Here is a 14,670-nt window from a genome sequence, read left to right as displayed (position 1 = left end):
AATATATAGATAATAAAAAGATTTCTATGTAAAGAAAAGTAATTTTTAAATACAATGTTGTGAGTGTTCAGCTATGAAAAACAGACTTAATTAAGAAGATTAATATTTCTAAATTAAAAAAATAAACTTGTTTATATATTTTGTATATATATATATATATATGTGTGTGTGAAGTGTTTTTATATTTAATATTTCTTGCTAGAGAATATGATATTTGTACTAAAATTAAAATTTTTAAAAAACTTCAACGTGTTTATTCGATCGTGCCTGATCTCAGGCACGATTTGCTGGCACGATCGATAAATCGTGACTGAAATCTCTTCAAAGGAGCACTTATTTATTGAACATCAAACTTATGGAACCGTATCACGCGATTTTCACATCTTTGTATATCACGTGTGATATCTGTAGAAAAATAAAATTCATATTATAGATAGTGTTGACAAATAATTGCGGTAATAAGTGCTTTAAATCTTTCTTAAGTTGAATCAACTCATGAATAAAAAAACTATTGACAAAGATATTTCTGATTTTCTACATGAAATTATTTCTCTATATAATTGCTACAAAAATTCAGACAAAATTAAGATGAAATAATTATTCCATCGAAATATAGAACCGAACAGAATATATCGAACAAATAGAGCGTGAATTGAGTTGCGTGCACAATTGTTAAAGCTATTCATTTACGCCTATAACACAAGGTAACAAATAATCCACGATAATGTCATGGAGGCAAGATAAGCTCCCTCAAACACGACGAGAGTTTCGAGACATCACCGGACCTCTGTGTCACCTCACCATGGAATTGAGAAAAAAAAAGGACGATCTCGTCGTGCAACGTGCGTGATACGCGCGAGTGTGTGCGCATGCAACTGTATAGGATCTACAAGAAAACCCTTCTACGCGGTCGGCGCCGTGGCGCCTCGGCACCAGCCGGTCCTCGGGATGAGAACAGTCCCGATGCACCAAAGTACTTCGTTGTAATCGTCAGAGACTCGTCTTCCACGAATGCCGCCGGATTAAAGCTCTTCGATCGCACGCTCGCGACGTGTCTGGTCAGCATACACAAATAGCGCCGCCGACGCTTGACCCTATGATGCATACATGCTCTCGAGAATGCACACGCATAAATATAATATAATATATTGCATTGATACGCAAACTACTTATTATGTGTATAAATATTTTTGGTCATTTATATTTTTAAATTAATTACACTTAAATTCTCTCCAATGTGTCATCATAGTATATTCCAAAGATGTTTTCACGCTGAACACAATGTCGTTGGCAGAATTTGCGTAGCAAAAAACGTTAGAATTTTGAGTAAATTGAAACATAATAGACCAAAAATGTTTAATTATTTTCCAAATTTTTTTACAACAAAACAAAAACTTATTTCTAAATAAAGTTTATGGTATCTAAAAGTATATATTATAATTCGAGAGCTTTCAAATGAATTTTAATTCATGACTATACGACTTATTTTTATCAAGTTATGGTTATTTTAACGATTATTATATAGAATATTTTTCTGTATAATTACACATTTTAACAAAAAAAATCACTTTTTTTCTCTTTGAAACGCCATGGTACACGTTCTAAAGATTTATTCCCGTTGAACACGATGCCATTGTCAAAATTTGTACATTAAGATTTTTAATAAATTGCAACAGTAAATTGCACAAATGTTTAGCCCATTTCAATTTACTAAAAATCCTAATATGCTACGGAAATTCCGATGTCTGCATTGTGTTCAGCGTGAAAACATCTTTGGAATATATAGCACTTTGGGATATATAGCACTTCGAAGCGAAAATAAAGTAATTTTTTTATCGTTAAAGGCTTTATTCCTTACTAATTTTTTTTTTATCAAACTGCGTAATTATACAGAAAGTCTCAAATTCAAATAATTATATAATTTAATGAAAATAAATCGATTATGAATAAAAATTCATTTGAACGCTCTTAAATTGTATGTTTAGAACGTAAATTTTATTTAGAAACAAAGTTTTGTCTTGCCATAAAAAATATTGAAAATAGGTACAAACGCCATTTTTGATCCATCTCAATTTACTCTAAATTTTACTAACAGCATCGTATTCAGCACGAAAAAAATCTTCGAGATATGTAGTATGGTACTTCAGAGAAAAAAGAAAGTGACTTTTTGTCGAACAGTGTTATTAAGATCTAATACACACATACCTATAGTTTAATGTGCAAGAGTTAAGGATCCTCTACACAGAAATCGTAGACGGTCGTGGAGTCTTAAGTCGTAGGAAACTAATCAATCACAATCAAATATAAGGAGAATACTTGATTGATTGATGAAAATTGATCAATTTCCTACGACTTAAAATCTCACGACCGTCTACGATTTCTATGTAAAAAATCCTTTATTTGTCTGGCTAAAAGAATTATATCGATTCGTTTGAGAAATCTATTCATTTCTTATAATAATATGATGTATTGTCATCTAGTAATATCAAATATTCTTATATTCATACTTTTTATATGAAAGAATATTAAACACCCCATAACTTAACCGCATAACAACACCCGACTTCTACGCACCGTAAAAGAACTGGAAGCCTTTCACGTCCCTCTCGTTCTATTTGATCCCTTTAATCAGTGTCCATTACCGATATATACCTGGGCTATCGACATGGTGGCGTCGGACCCTTCTAATTCGTCGCAACTCGCCAGGCTCTCATCTAAATTCCGTGTGATCCGTTGAGAGCCATGAAAAGTACGGCGCCGCGTTGATGTGGCGCCGCCGCCACCGCCTAACATCGAAACGCGATTATTTTCTCAACCGGTTCCCATTAGAGTTCTTATACCATGAATCCAATATTTTCCGCTTCGCTTAGAGAGAGATCGCTCCCGTAGAGTGCTGCAATCGCGCCGCGCCGGGAAGTTTGTAGCTTAATTACACGAGTGCTTTTTTGCATCACGATGATCGTGAGTACCGGTTATATGAAAAATGTCCATTCAACAAATAAACATATACAGAAGCAACTTTGATTTTTCATCCAAATGATACATGTATATCAAATAGAAAAATTAATGTCCTATCATTATTTTAGCATATATATCATCAAATTTTATATAAATAAGTTGTTACTTAATTGTCTGTACTTAATTTTCAATGTTTACTTCTATTTAAGTAACTTCTATTTAATAACTTAATATTGAAAGAGTATTTTGATAATTTATTACAAGGATATTATGATACTATGTACTGATTTTAGAATTCATGTAAATTATTTTATTTGCATTTGTGCCATCTCTTCGCGCTATGAATTTTTCGCAAAATATGTAAATAGATACTCTAAATCTCTTCGAGTGAAATTTTACTCCTCTGAGATTTAAAGAATATATATCCAATATATGTGTGTCTAATGAATAGTATTACTTTAAAAAGAGACAGAGTTAAGACAATGCTCAGCAATAAATGTCATATAAATGTAATCGTATCACCATATAAATATGCATTTACATTAATGAATACAGTACATTGAATTTTATCGTGGGAATAAAATAACATTGGCAAAACATGCGCATTTGGTAACTTGTAACCACTTTGTAAATTAAAATGACATTTAATTTATAAATCATGAACAGGATTATTACTCATTAATGCTAATCTGATATCATAAATCATAATCACATTAATCATAGCAATAATACGGGAGTGCCGTAGTATTCGCAACCGATATAATTACGAAGCTATTATCGACGTAATAAATATACATGTGCAATGCGTGCGTATTGCGATCCGTCGCATGTGTACATAACAAATTCGCGCAATCGCATCTTCACCTGCGAGAGAAAGAGAGAGCCTGTCTATCTTTATTGCAATAATAAATTACGCTGTAAATAGTGTTGTACGTTCAATGCATAACTTTTAAATACTTGTTCGATTATCTTAAGAATTTTTAATGGGTAAAATTCTTAAGAAATTTTTTGTCCTTTCTACCCAGAAAGAACGTCACTTCTTTCTAGAAAATAAATTAGCAACTGTAAGCTCTTTATTTTACTTTATGCACATTTATTTCACTATTATTTTGATTGACTCGGATATATTTTTTAATCACATATTAACACCATGAACGAGAGCGTTCAAAGAAGGATCAATGCAATGCGCAAAATAAATTAATTTTCATCGCGTAACATATGCCTGTGGCTTTTCACATCGATCATGCTGCATAGTTTAGTGAATAATAAAATGCCCAATGGAAGATCAATATCTTGAAAATCTCAGTTTTTATCACTATAGAGAATCGCGACAGTGATTAAAAAAAATTATTTACGTAATGTTTCCAATAAAATATCAGAGAACATATTATGAAACTATTCAAAGAAATGAAATCTCACTTTTTTTTTAGTGAAATTTCATTCCTTTGAAGTAAAAATTCACTCTAAAAGGAATAAAAATTGTTACTCTTTTCAAAAAATGAAGGGTGGTTGTATTTTCACTTTCTTGGAGTGAGAGTTCACTGCAAGAAATTTAGAGCATAAAGAAAATAAAATAATTGCGATCAGAAATCCATTCTAAACAATTAATACGTGCTCTAGGTGTGGATACCTATCACGGAACAAATCATATTGGATTCCGATTGAATTTATTCCGTTATCTCTAGTATACAATAGAAATACAATAGAAATCTAGGAAGTAATTGAATATTCCGCGCGATCGAAAACCATATTCCGAATAATTTCACAATACTCTGAACTCTTTAAATGTATTGCACGTGTAGGCAATGTTTATGGGTCGGTATATAAGGAATGTTTTATCAATACTATTATATAACAGCGTGCAGTAAATTATTGCAATAATGAGCACAAATAGTTTAATATTTTCAATACATTGTCGATAATGGAATTCATTTATGCTCTATCTGTCATCGTTGAAATACAAGAATAAATTAATTTTGGCATATTTGTAAGATTGTGCACTTTTCTCCAACACATTGTTAAGCGATATCAAAATGACTCTGATGTAGATAAGTTATGCTAATTTTATTGCTGCCGTTATAGTTCCTGCGTGATATACGTGTTTTTCTATCGCAAATTGAGATAAGCTGTGTTGCCACTTGTTACGCTTCGTCAAGCAATGTAACGTCATTAATACCAATTAAAAGTCAATATTGTACATATGTACATATACAGTGGCTAGAAAAAATTCAAATGGCTAAAATAGCAGATTGCACAGTCGAATCATTTTATAATGTATCCGTGCTTTTTACTGATACAAATTGATAAGATACATTTATACTCGTCAAACGAATGATCTGTGACATTTACACATTACTTAATAAATTATAATTCTCTAAACGTCACTTAATTTTAAATTATAATAATTTAAAAAATACACCGCAAAAGAGTAAATATTAATAAATCGATTTTGTTTTAAGTTGTAGATTTTTTTTTATTTGTATTGAGCTATGAAGATTTGGTTTTTAAAAACTTTATACAAAATTATAATTTAAAAAAATAATAGATTTATCCCTCCGACGTCAAGGATAATTTAATGAATTGTTTCTCGATATTAGTGCTGATCAAATAATGTATAATAATAACATCTACTCTTTTCTATGAAAAATTATCTTCATAATTCATCACAATTCATTACAATCTTAATTCCGTTAGTCTAAAATTATTTCTGCTTTAAAAAAAAAAGAATATTTTGTTTCCACACATTAAATCTCATATTAGAAATTAATTCAAATTATAAACACATTAATTTGATTCGAAAAGAATTATAATGAAACTATAAGCTAGCCTTCTTTTAAAAATCTTAATCGAATTTCATCTTTTGCGTGTAATATTAATATATAAGAAAATAAATGAAATGTCACAAAAAATTTTTAGCCCAAACAAATTCATAATTGTATAATTTTTGTCTTTCTTTTTATATCACAAATAAAAATAGATTTTCATTTGTAATAGTCAAAAATTTAGTCTGATCTGATTGATCGGAACTCACTTCGCTATACGGCAGATCGTACAACGCGATCGTACATGTGCTCACTTGCGCGTTACATTGGCACACGCCAGTTCGCTTATACAACCATACACATGCGACGAAAACTTTGGTCCCGCCTACACGGGGTATATTTGTGACCGCGATGGCCGCTATCGGTATCTCCGATTCAACGGTCGGAGCCAAGCGATGAAGGTGGAGACGCGTCTGCGCGTCTCCATGCCTCTCTCTTTCTCTCGCAATGTCTTTATTCGTTGAACAGCACCTCTCTTTCTCCGACGCGTAGACTATCATTTGATCCCCGCCAAGGTACATGCGGCAAAATCCCCTCTTTGAGACCTGCGCATTTCTTTCTCTCCGTTTTCTCTCCTCCGACTCCTCTCGTCGTATCCTCATGAACTCCCTACTCTCGGCGCGTAAACGCGACACGTTCAACTTTGCGCGCTAAACGGATTTGACGAATAATCTCTTGTAAAATTTCATAAATTCATCATATATTCATTTCTCTAATTCTTATTTAAATCATTTAAATAAATGTTCAAAAATAAACAGATAAATACTGCAAGTAAATTGCTCACTCATTAGTACTTCACTGTCTTTCCACTTGTCTCTTCTTTTTCTCACAATTCGTTGCACTTTCACAATAAATTAATTATGATCACGCGACACTTTCGTACGGCATTCCTGAGAAAGGATTGTTAATATAACGCGTACAACACTTTATAGTATATCCAAAGGAGTGAAATTTTCCCATTCTTTTTCCAGGGTGAAAATATTTTCACTCTTTTTCAAAAACTGGTTCAATTTTCAGGTCTTTTGGAGTGAGATTTCACTTTAAAAGATTTAAAGAGTCTTCATGAATTATTCAATCTAAATTATTATTCACACTTTGTATTACTCGCACAATTCGTGTGTTGTCCCGCGATTTTAAACTGAAAATAATAGGAAAAATGTATGATGCGTTTAAATTCTTTGATCCTTTATACAAATACAAGAAAATATCTGTTTACAAATCGTCTTATACTTATGAATTAAAGCTAGTTAACTGTACTAATCATTAATTGTTCATCGAATATGTTTCGATAACGCAAAGTAATTCTCGTCGCTGCCTGCTCAAGTATCGTTGTGCGAATGATAGTACGGCGACCTTGTGTACATACGCAACCACCTCATCACGCAACTGCCACGCCGCGTCTACACAAAAATAATCACCAAGGTCGTTGTCGTGCGATTTTTTTCCATGAAATATTCAACGTATTATAAAATAACTACTAAATATATTCTATAAACAAATATTCTCTTATTGCTTACAGTTTGAATTTCAATTTAAATTGTTGCAGCGTATTTCGCACTTTATCGCAATAATAAATAATCGGATAAGAGATATACTCTCTCTAAATGTTTTGGAATAGAATTTCACTTTAAAGAGTAAAAATCGAATCTTTAAGAGTGAGACTTTTTAGAATGAGATTTACTCTGAAAGTTTTAGATAGTAAATAGGCGAATATAATTCTTTTTATTATACAAATAAAAAATTTATCCTTTCTTTTGCGCGAATGTATATTTCAGTATATCTCTCTTTTCGTACAAGCTCTATTTTATCTGTTCACTGCACCTTTCGGAGGCTGATACCTGAATCCGTCGCGGAGGGCCGATTCGTAGAACATATGCCAACTATGGCGGTATTACAATCGCTTGGAAAACGCATATCCGAGACAATGGAATGACTGTGGGTGGCAAGACTTGCGAGAATTCAATACCCTATTACCCTATTGCCCGGCTTATCTTGTGTTTAGGAATGCTTAAATTTTGCCAATACTTTTTGTTCATTGGAATTATCAATATTTGTTCAAATATTGCAAAAATTAGATATCAACATATATCTTTAATTTTCATTGAATATTATTATTATTATTGATTAATATTATTTCCTTTGAGATATTATAACAATTCATATATATAAAATTTTAATTAAAAAAGAAAATAATGATAAATTAACAAAAATATTGAAGAATAAATATGTAAAATGAAATGAAGTGACATAAGAGGCGTTCGTTTTTGCCAAAACAAGAGAAGCCCATATCCGTAGATACAAATCATACCTTTAGCTGATAATAGCTCTGTTTTTTTTAAATTTTGCAATGCAAAACATATATTCTATGCATCACATTCAAATGGGTTGCATAGATATGGTGAGGCTGCACATATTCTTAAGGAGATGCGTATCCTAACAATGAAACGTGTGGGCGGCACAGTATTCACATACCAAAATGGATGCAGTGTGCAAGAGATATCAATGTATCGGGCTACATACCTACTATTTTCGTTCTTAACAATACTGTGAAATAAATTCTTGACGTGCCGCAATAGCATCGGTATCAGTAAATATCGTTGTGAAATCTACATTGCATAATATTATAAAATTGCGCAACACGCGCGCGGAAATTGCTTTCAATCCATAATTGTCAATTATTACAAATAAAAGACTCGTCATTATATTCGTTCGGTCATCTCGATTATGCAACATGACAAACAAAGCAATGACAATAAAAGTTATGGGAACTATTCGTATGCCGCATAATATGAGAAATTAGAAAAAATGGAATTAACTTATATCGTCTCGTAGTGATAAGATATCTCTCTACATATACCTACATTCAATTAAATTCAACAAATATTACGGTTAAAATTATATATTTATATTAATATGCATAAACAGAGCTAAAAAATATTTTATAGCACACATGCTAAATTGAATAAAATTGAATATCCTTTCGATTCAATGTTCTCATTGCCTGTCATAAAGTTTATTCAAAGTTTGAAAGCTACTACTCGCTCAAGTAAGTCGAAATTTATAGTTTCCTGATCTATGATCACAAAATCGTTCCTTTACATAGGCAGACAAGATAGAAAAGAGGCCCGACGGTGACCATGCGAGGATTCAGCATTTATTCACAATCAACCTTGATCTCATGGGCGGCCTATGTCGCATTAGCTCGTCGTCTTACATGACGCTTGGCGGGATCTCAATATGTATGGCCGGTTATCGGCTCTAAAGAGATCATTAATATTATCTGCTGCAGGATGTATTATTGCCATATTACCAGCGTAACGATATATCTTTCCATGGTAGCAAAATGAGATTGCCGCTATCCTTTAGCAAAGTATTTGCTGCCGTATTTTGCGCTTTTGCACTTATATTTTATATTGTCGGCATCAACACTAAAGGGACTTTACTTTTTTAAAATTAAAGGGATTTTCGCATCATAGCTGCCTTATTATAAAGATATGATTAATTATAATTTACGGATTATTGACATATGCGAACCGCAATCAATTATGACTATTAAAAATTGTACGATACTAAAAGTTTAACAAAATTTATGCAATTTGTCAAGAGTACAATGTATGTATTATGTATTTCAAAGGATGCAAATTAAAATGTTCTTGAGATAGAAGACGGAAAGTTAATAACTTTCGATATCTTAATTTTTGACAGATGCCACGGTGGTAGCTCTCGAGGAGGATGTTCCACGGGGGCGGAAGTGGCGGGTACGGCGCAAGTTCCGATTACCAGCAGCAGTCCCAGCAGCAACAACAGCAACACGGGCAGCAGCTCCAGGCGCCTGTCTATGTTCCATCGTCTAGACCAGCGATTCCATCTGCAGCCACGGCGCAATATCATTCCTTCCCTACTTCACCCTCGCCCGCATGGTACGATGACCTTTGAAAATCATACGCTTGAAATCACGTTAGTTAAACGTCAAATATCCTTGATCCTTTGAAGGGAAAAGACGGCACCCTGGCAGCACGGAGTGGAGACGTATGCGGCGCATCACGCGCTCGCCGGACACACAAGCGGTACCGCGGCAGCGATGGGACCGCACGCTGGACCTGGTCATCCGCATGCGGGACATCCGCACGCGGCGCATCCTCACTCAACTCTCGCCGCAGCCGCGGCTGCACCCTTCTATGCGCAGAACGTCGCGATGATGTCCTCGTGGCGCGCTTACGACGGCACCGGTTTTCAACGTGCATCACCTTATGGTTCGTCTATACATGCGATTTTTTTTATAAATGTTTTTTATAAATTTTTGCACATGTCTGCTGTGTGCGTCTATTATACTTCGTAAACAAATATAATTTGCACACGATGCAGCAAAAGTAAAAGTTTTTTCACCTTAGCTTTTCAATAGATATTATGATAATAACTTATGTGCACGTTAAATAAATAAAATATGATAGAATTAAATAATAACAATATTGACATTTCTAAAATCGAAAATGAAAAAAGCTATTGGAACGATCGTCTTAAAAAATATAATCAATATTGAAGTTAACAAATTATTTTCTTCGATATTAAAAGATATTAATTAGATAAATATTGATAACTTATATCAGTATGATTATATTAAGTAATGTTATAAGTGTTGTGCTATCTCTACTCGCTCTGATGTAAAAATATCACTAATGTACCTGAATTTCATTATCCTTCCCTGCTATATTTAAATTTGCTCGCGACGGCGCGTGAAAATGGAGGTGCTTATATCGCTTTTCGTTGGCGTGCATCACGCGTGAAGTCGCAATGATAAACAAACAAAAGTTATGGGAACTACCCGTATGCTGCGGCGATAAGATATGTAGGCATGCAATTTCCTACGGTGCCGATTAGTTTATCGAAACCGCAGACGATATCACGAATGGAGTTTGTGAGGGAGTACTCGTGGAATTGTCAAGCGTATACGGTTTCTGTAGTGTGACTTAAACTCTCCTTTTGGAGGTAAACCTTTTATTTTCATGTCATCTCGATGGCCGAGAGACAAGAGCTTTACAATCGAAACTTTCTAAGTGAATCGTGCGCAATAATAGCGCTTGACAAAATTGTCTCATTTAACTTTATGAAATTTTCTAGCTGGATGTTATTGGCAGACATGTATGAATGTTTTAACAATATCCGACAATAAAAAAAAATATCGTATTAACGCGTGTGAAAAGAAATATTTAACTTGGTGATTAACGCTGACTTCGTGTCAGCACCGCTCGGAAGAAAAACACTGTGCTGAGACGAGGAGAAAGAAGCTACTTTCCTTCGCGGATGCTATTTACCGGCGTGCACGCGGCGGGCCATGTGCGATGGATAAGTGATAGCGGTGCCTTTGAAGTGAGTCGGGTCGATCCCGCGGTCAAGTGTTTTACAGCGTAGCGACGGAGAATCGGTTCAGAGAGCCAGCGCGGGCGGATGCTTCCTCTGGAGAATCGGGAACAGCTTGTCGCGCATTCTCTGCTTTGCCGTCTAACTGTAAATCCCGCTACGGACGTCCTCGAGACATTTCGATAAAATGTTAAAAACGGGCTTATCTCATCAGTTCAGTGCGGATAAAACTAATTTCGGATTTTCATACAAAACGAGTAGAATTAGCATTAAAAATAAAAGAGAAACATGGTACGTAAAAAGAAACTCGGCAAAAGTTTACAATTAATATCGTCAAAATAAAATAAAAATATCTTATTTTTCGCGATTTATTATTAGTGCTTTAAAATTTTTTTCAATCAAATGTGTATTGTTGGAATCTCTTTATGGTTTCCAAATGGTTTAACTGATCAGTTTTATAAATTACAACAAAATAAACATTAACTTAATTAACTGTACGTTAATTAATCAATCAAATACTGATTACAGATACCGCAATGGATTTCCAATTTGGCGAGGGTCGCGAATGCGTAAATTGCGGCGCGATATCGACGCCGCTCTGGCGGAGAGATGGCACCGGTCATTATCTTTGCAATGCATGCGGACTTTATCATAAGATGAATGGCATGAATAGACCGCTCATCAAGCCCTCAAAACGCCTGGTAAGTTCATCCACAAAAGATTGTCTACGTATAAGTATTCATTTTGTGAAGAGCCTATGTCTTTCATATGTTATACCTGCGAAAAGAATCTCTCATCTTTAACAATAATTTTTAGTATAAAAATATTACTAGTTTACAGAGATATTTTTCAAGTACTTTCATATATAAAGTTACGTCTTCTTATTATCAATAAGGAACGTCTTTTAAAAGAGAGATCTGTTTGATTCTTTTAAGAATATCCTGTTTATTCACAATAATTGCATTTGCATTTGAGTCGTCTTGACGTGTGTTACAAATGGGACAGATGTCGGAATTTCAGACCGCAACGAGGCGACTCGGGCTGTGCTGCACAAACTGCGGCACTCGCACCACCACCTTGTGGAGGCGTAACAATGAGGGTGAACCAGTATGCAACGCTTGTGGATTATACTTCAAATTACACGGAGTCAATAGGCCGCTAGCCATGCGAAAAGATGGTATACAAACAAGGAAGAGAAAACCGAAGAAGACTCCAGAACAGAATGCTAGATCATCTCAGGGGGATCATGAAACCACTGCCTCGACTACATCCTCTCCTTCTACAGGTTGATAAATGTTAAATTTTTTTCTCTTGTGTGGTAGTTTGATAGAGAAATGTATGTACGAAACATAAAAATATAAATTCTAAGATAAACTTCTATTTTAATACATAAATTAAAAACATGATAATTAGTAATAACGATAATAATTAATTTTTTATAATTCATTGCTCACAATTTAAAAAATATTTTGTAATTTTAAATTTACATATCAATACATTTATTACATATTAATAAAAATATCATTTTCTTCGCATTTTATAAAATATTTATGTTTTTCTGATTACTTTATTATTTATAATATACATACATCGATCTATTTTTAATGTCACAAATATTTTTCTACAGACTTGAAGAACAATCAACAACAGCAGCAGCAACAACAACAGCAACATCAGATCGAGGTGCCAAAGTCATCGGGCTCATCAACGTCGACCGATAGACCTGTTTACCTCGGACATACCTCTCTCTTGGCTGGAAATGTACCTGCTGTGAAAACGGAACCGCGAAGCTGTGATGGCGTCGTTGGTCAACCATACTCATCTTATTATCAACATCCTCATCAATTAACTGTTACCAGCGAACATCAGCAACAGAGTTATTATGGCACCCAGGAAGCACCCTATCATCATCAACATCATGTCACTACAGCGGCAAAATTACTCGCGTCCTCGTAATTGTTTAATAACATTGACATTTGTTCATTAGAATTGTCTCGAAAATAGATTCAGACGTGTTGAAAAATGAAGATTTTTTTCGCAATATGGATTATTCAAGAATTTATCGAATTATTAGAAACTTAAAGATCGTAAGTTTCTAATAATGAATAGGAGGTATGTTAGAATTGAAGATTGTGATTGAATTTTAATCCGATTATTTGGGAAAAGAACAAGAGAGAATAACGAAATTAAGACACTTCTTTGACAAGTGTATGTGGAAGAAGAATTCTTCTGCAACATGGGACTAGTCAGTGATGTGCAAATTGTTTTGAAATTCAAAGAAAAACGGTGATAAAAATTGAAATATTATGAATCCAAGAGAAGAATACTATTTTTCAAGAAAATACGTAAGTTTTCAAGAAAGTGATTACTTTATATAAAAATTTATGAACGTTTTAATGTATAATAAAATGATCTGAGAAGAAAAAATATCAATACATATATCTTAAAAACTTTGATTTTAAACGTGTCGTTAATAGATAGGAGAGAAACTGGATCTCTAGTCAATGACAGGGATTATAAAAAAGTTACGAAAGACGACGCGTATTGAAAATTATTTTGTTAATTTAACAAAATAATAATTGGAATTACGAGAAAATGGAATGAAAGTATAAAATATTAATATCAAAAACGGCATATTTCCATATTTAACTACGCATTTTTTGCGTTTGAATATCTGATACATGTAAATAGCTGAGTTATAATACAATTAGTGCAAAAGTGCTTCCTGGTTTGACAAAAGCGCAAAGATACTTAATAAAAATGATGATTTGGCAAGGCTAGTGTGCAACAAATAGAAATATGATTTTTGCATTTAAAGAGCAATGAAGCATCATATTACTTTTCAATTTTCTAATCAGAGAGTAATATTTCGACTTCCTAAATATAAAAGAGAAAGATCTTCGTTTATTGTAAGTGTTAAAATAATATTTTTTTTGTTACACAACAAATGCCTGCGCAACCAGAGTACTTAATTGTAAATAATCTCCATAATAAACTATTGCAATATTAGGAATAGATAGACTTTTTCGGCCTCGACGACTCTTCATTGCTTTATTTACTATTATACTGGATTAGAACATTTACTTATAATTCTCCATGATTGCTTGAAATATGTGTTGAATTTTGCATGAAATATTCTATTGACAAACATAATAAACATAAAATTTATAATTGTAAGAAATAAAAAAAATAAAAAAAAAAATGTAAAATTTTAATTACAGAAGATGAAATTAATTTCTCGAGGCACGAATACAATATTATCAGATTTAGCTGTAATCCCTGCACGAATATAATAATGATTCACTTCGAAAAATAACTAGGAAAAGTCTGAAACATTCTTATAATTTATTGACTCGAAACCGTTGTCACGGTTTCTTGACGAATATATAATATTTAGCTAACGTTAATGAAAAATGAATTTTTGTGTATAGTTCCTTTGTAACACTACTTTTGCAATGCGCAATAAATAATTTTACTCACTTAAACACATCAACAGAGAAGTTGCATTTCTTTTTCCGAGCTAAAAAGAGAT

At 33.3% G+C, this 14,670-nt stretch overlaps 1 protein-coding gene across 1 annotated transcript; it reads left to right on the top strand.

Moving 5' to 3' along the window:
• Positions 1 to 9,512: 9,512 nt before the first annotated feature.
• LOC105624863 (GATA-binding factor A-like) lies at positions 9,513 to 13,094 on the top strand. The gene is made up of 5 exons (XM_012206214.1): positions 9,513 to 9,700; positions 9,774 to 10,033; positions 11,667 to 11,839; positions 12,144 to 12,423; positions 12,766 to 13,094. Exons 1-5 carry the CDS (start codon positions 9,513 to 9,515, stop codon positions 13,092 to 13,094), a joined length of 1,230 nt encoding a protein of 409 aa, XP_012061604.1.
• The last annotated feature ends 1,576 nt before the right edge of the window (positions 13,095 to 14,670 follow it).

This window comes from Atta cephalotes (assembly GCF_000143395.1).
Source record: "Atta cephalotes unplaced genomic scaffold scaffold00092, whole genome shotgun sequence".
Classification (NCBI taxonomy): Eukaryota; Metazoa; Arthropoda; class Insecta; order Hymenoptera; family Formicidae; genus Atta; species Atta cephalotes.
This window is presented reverse-complemented; position numbering and strand designations above follow the sequence as displayed.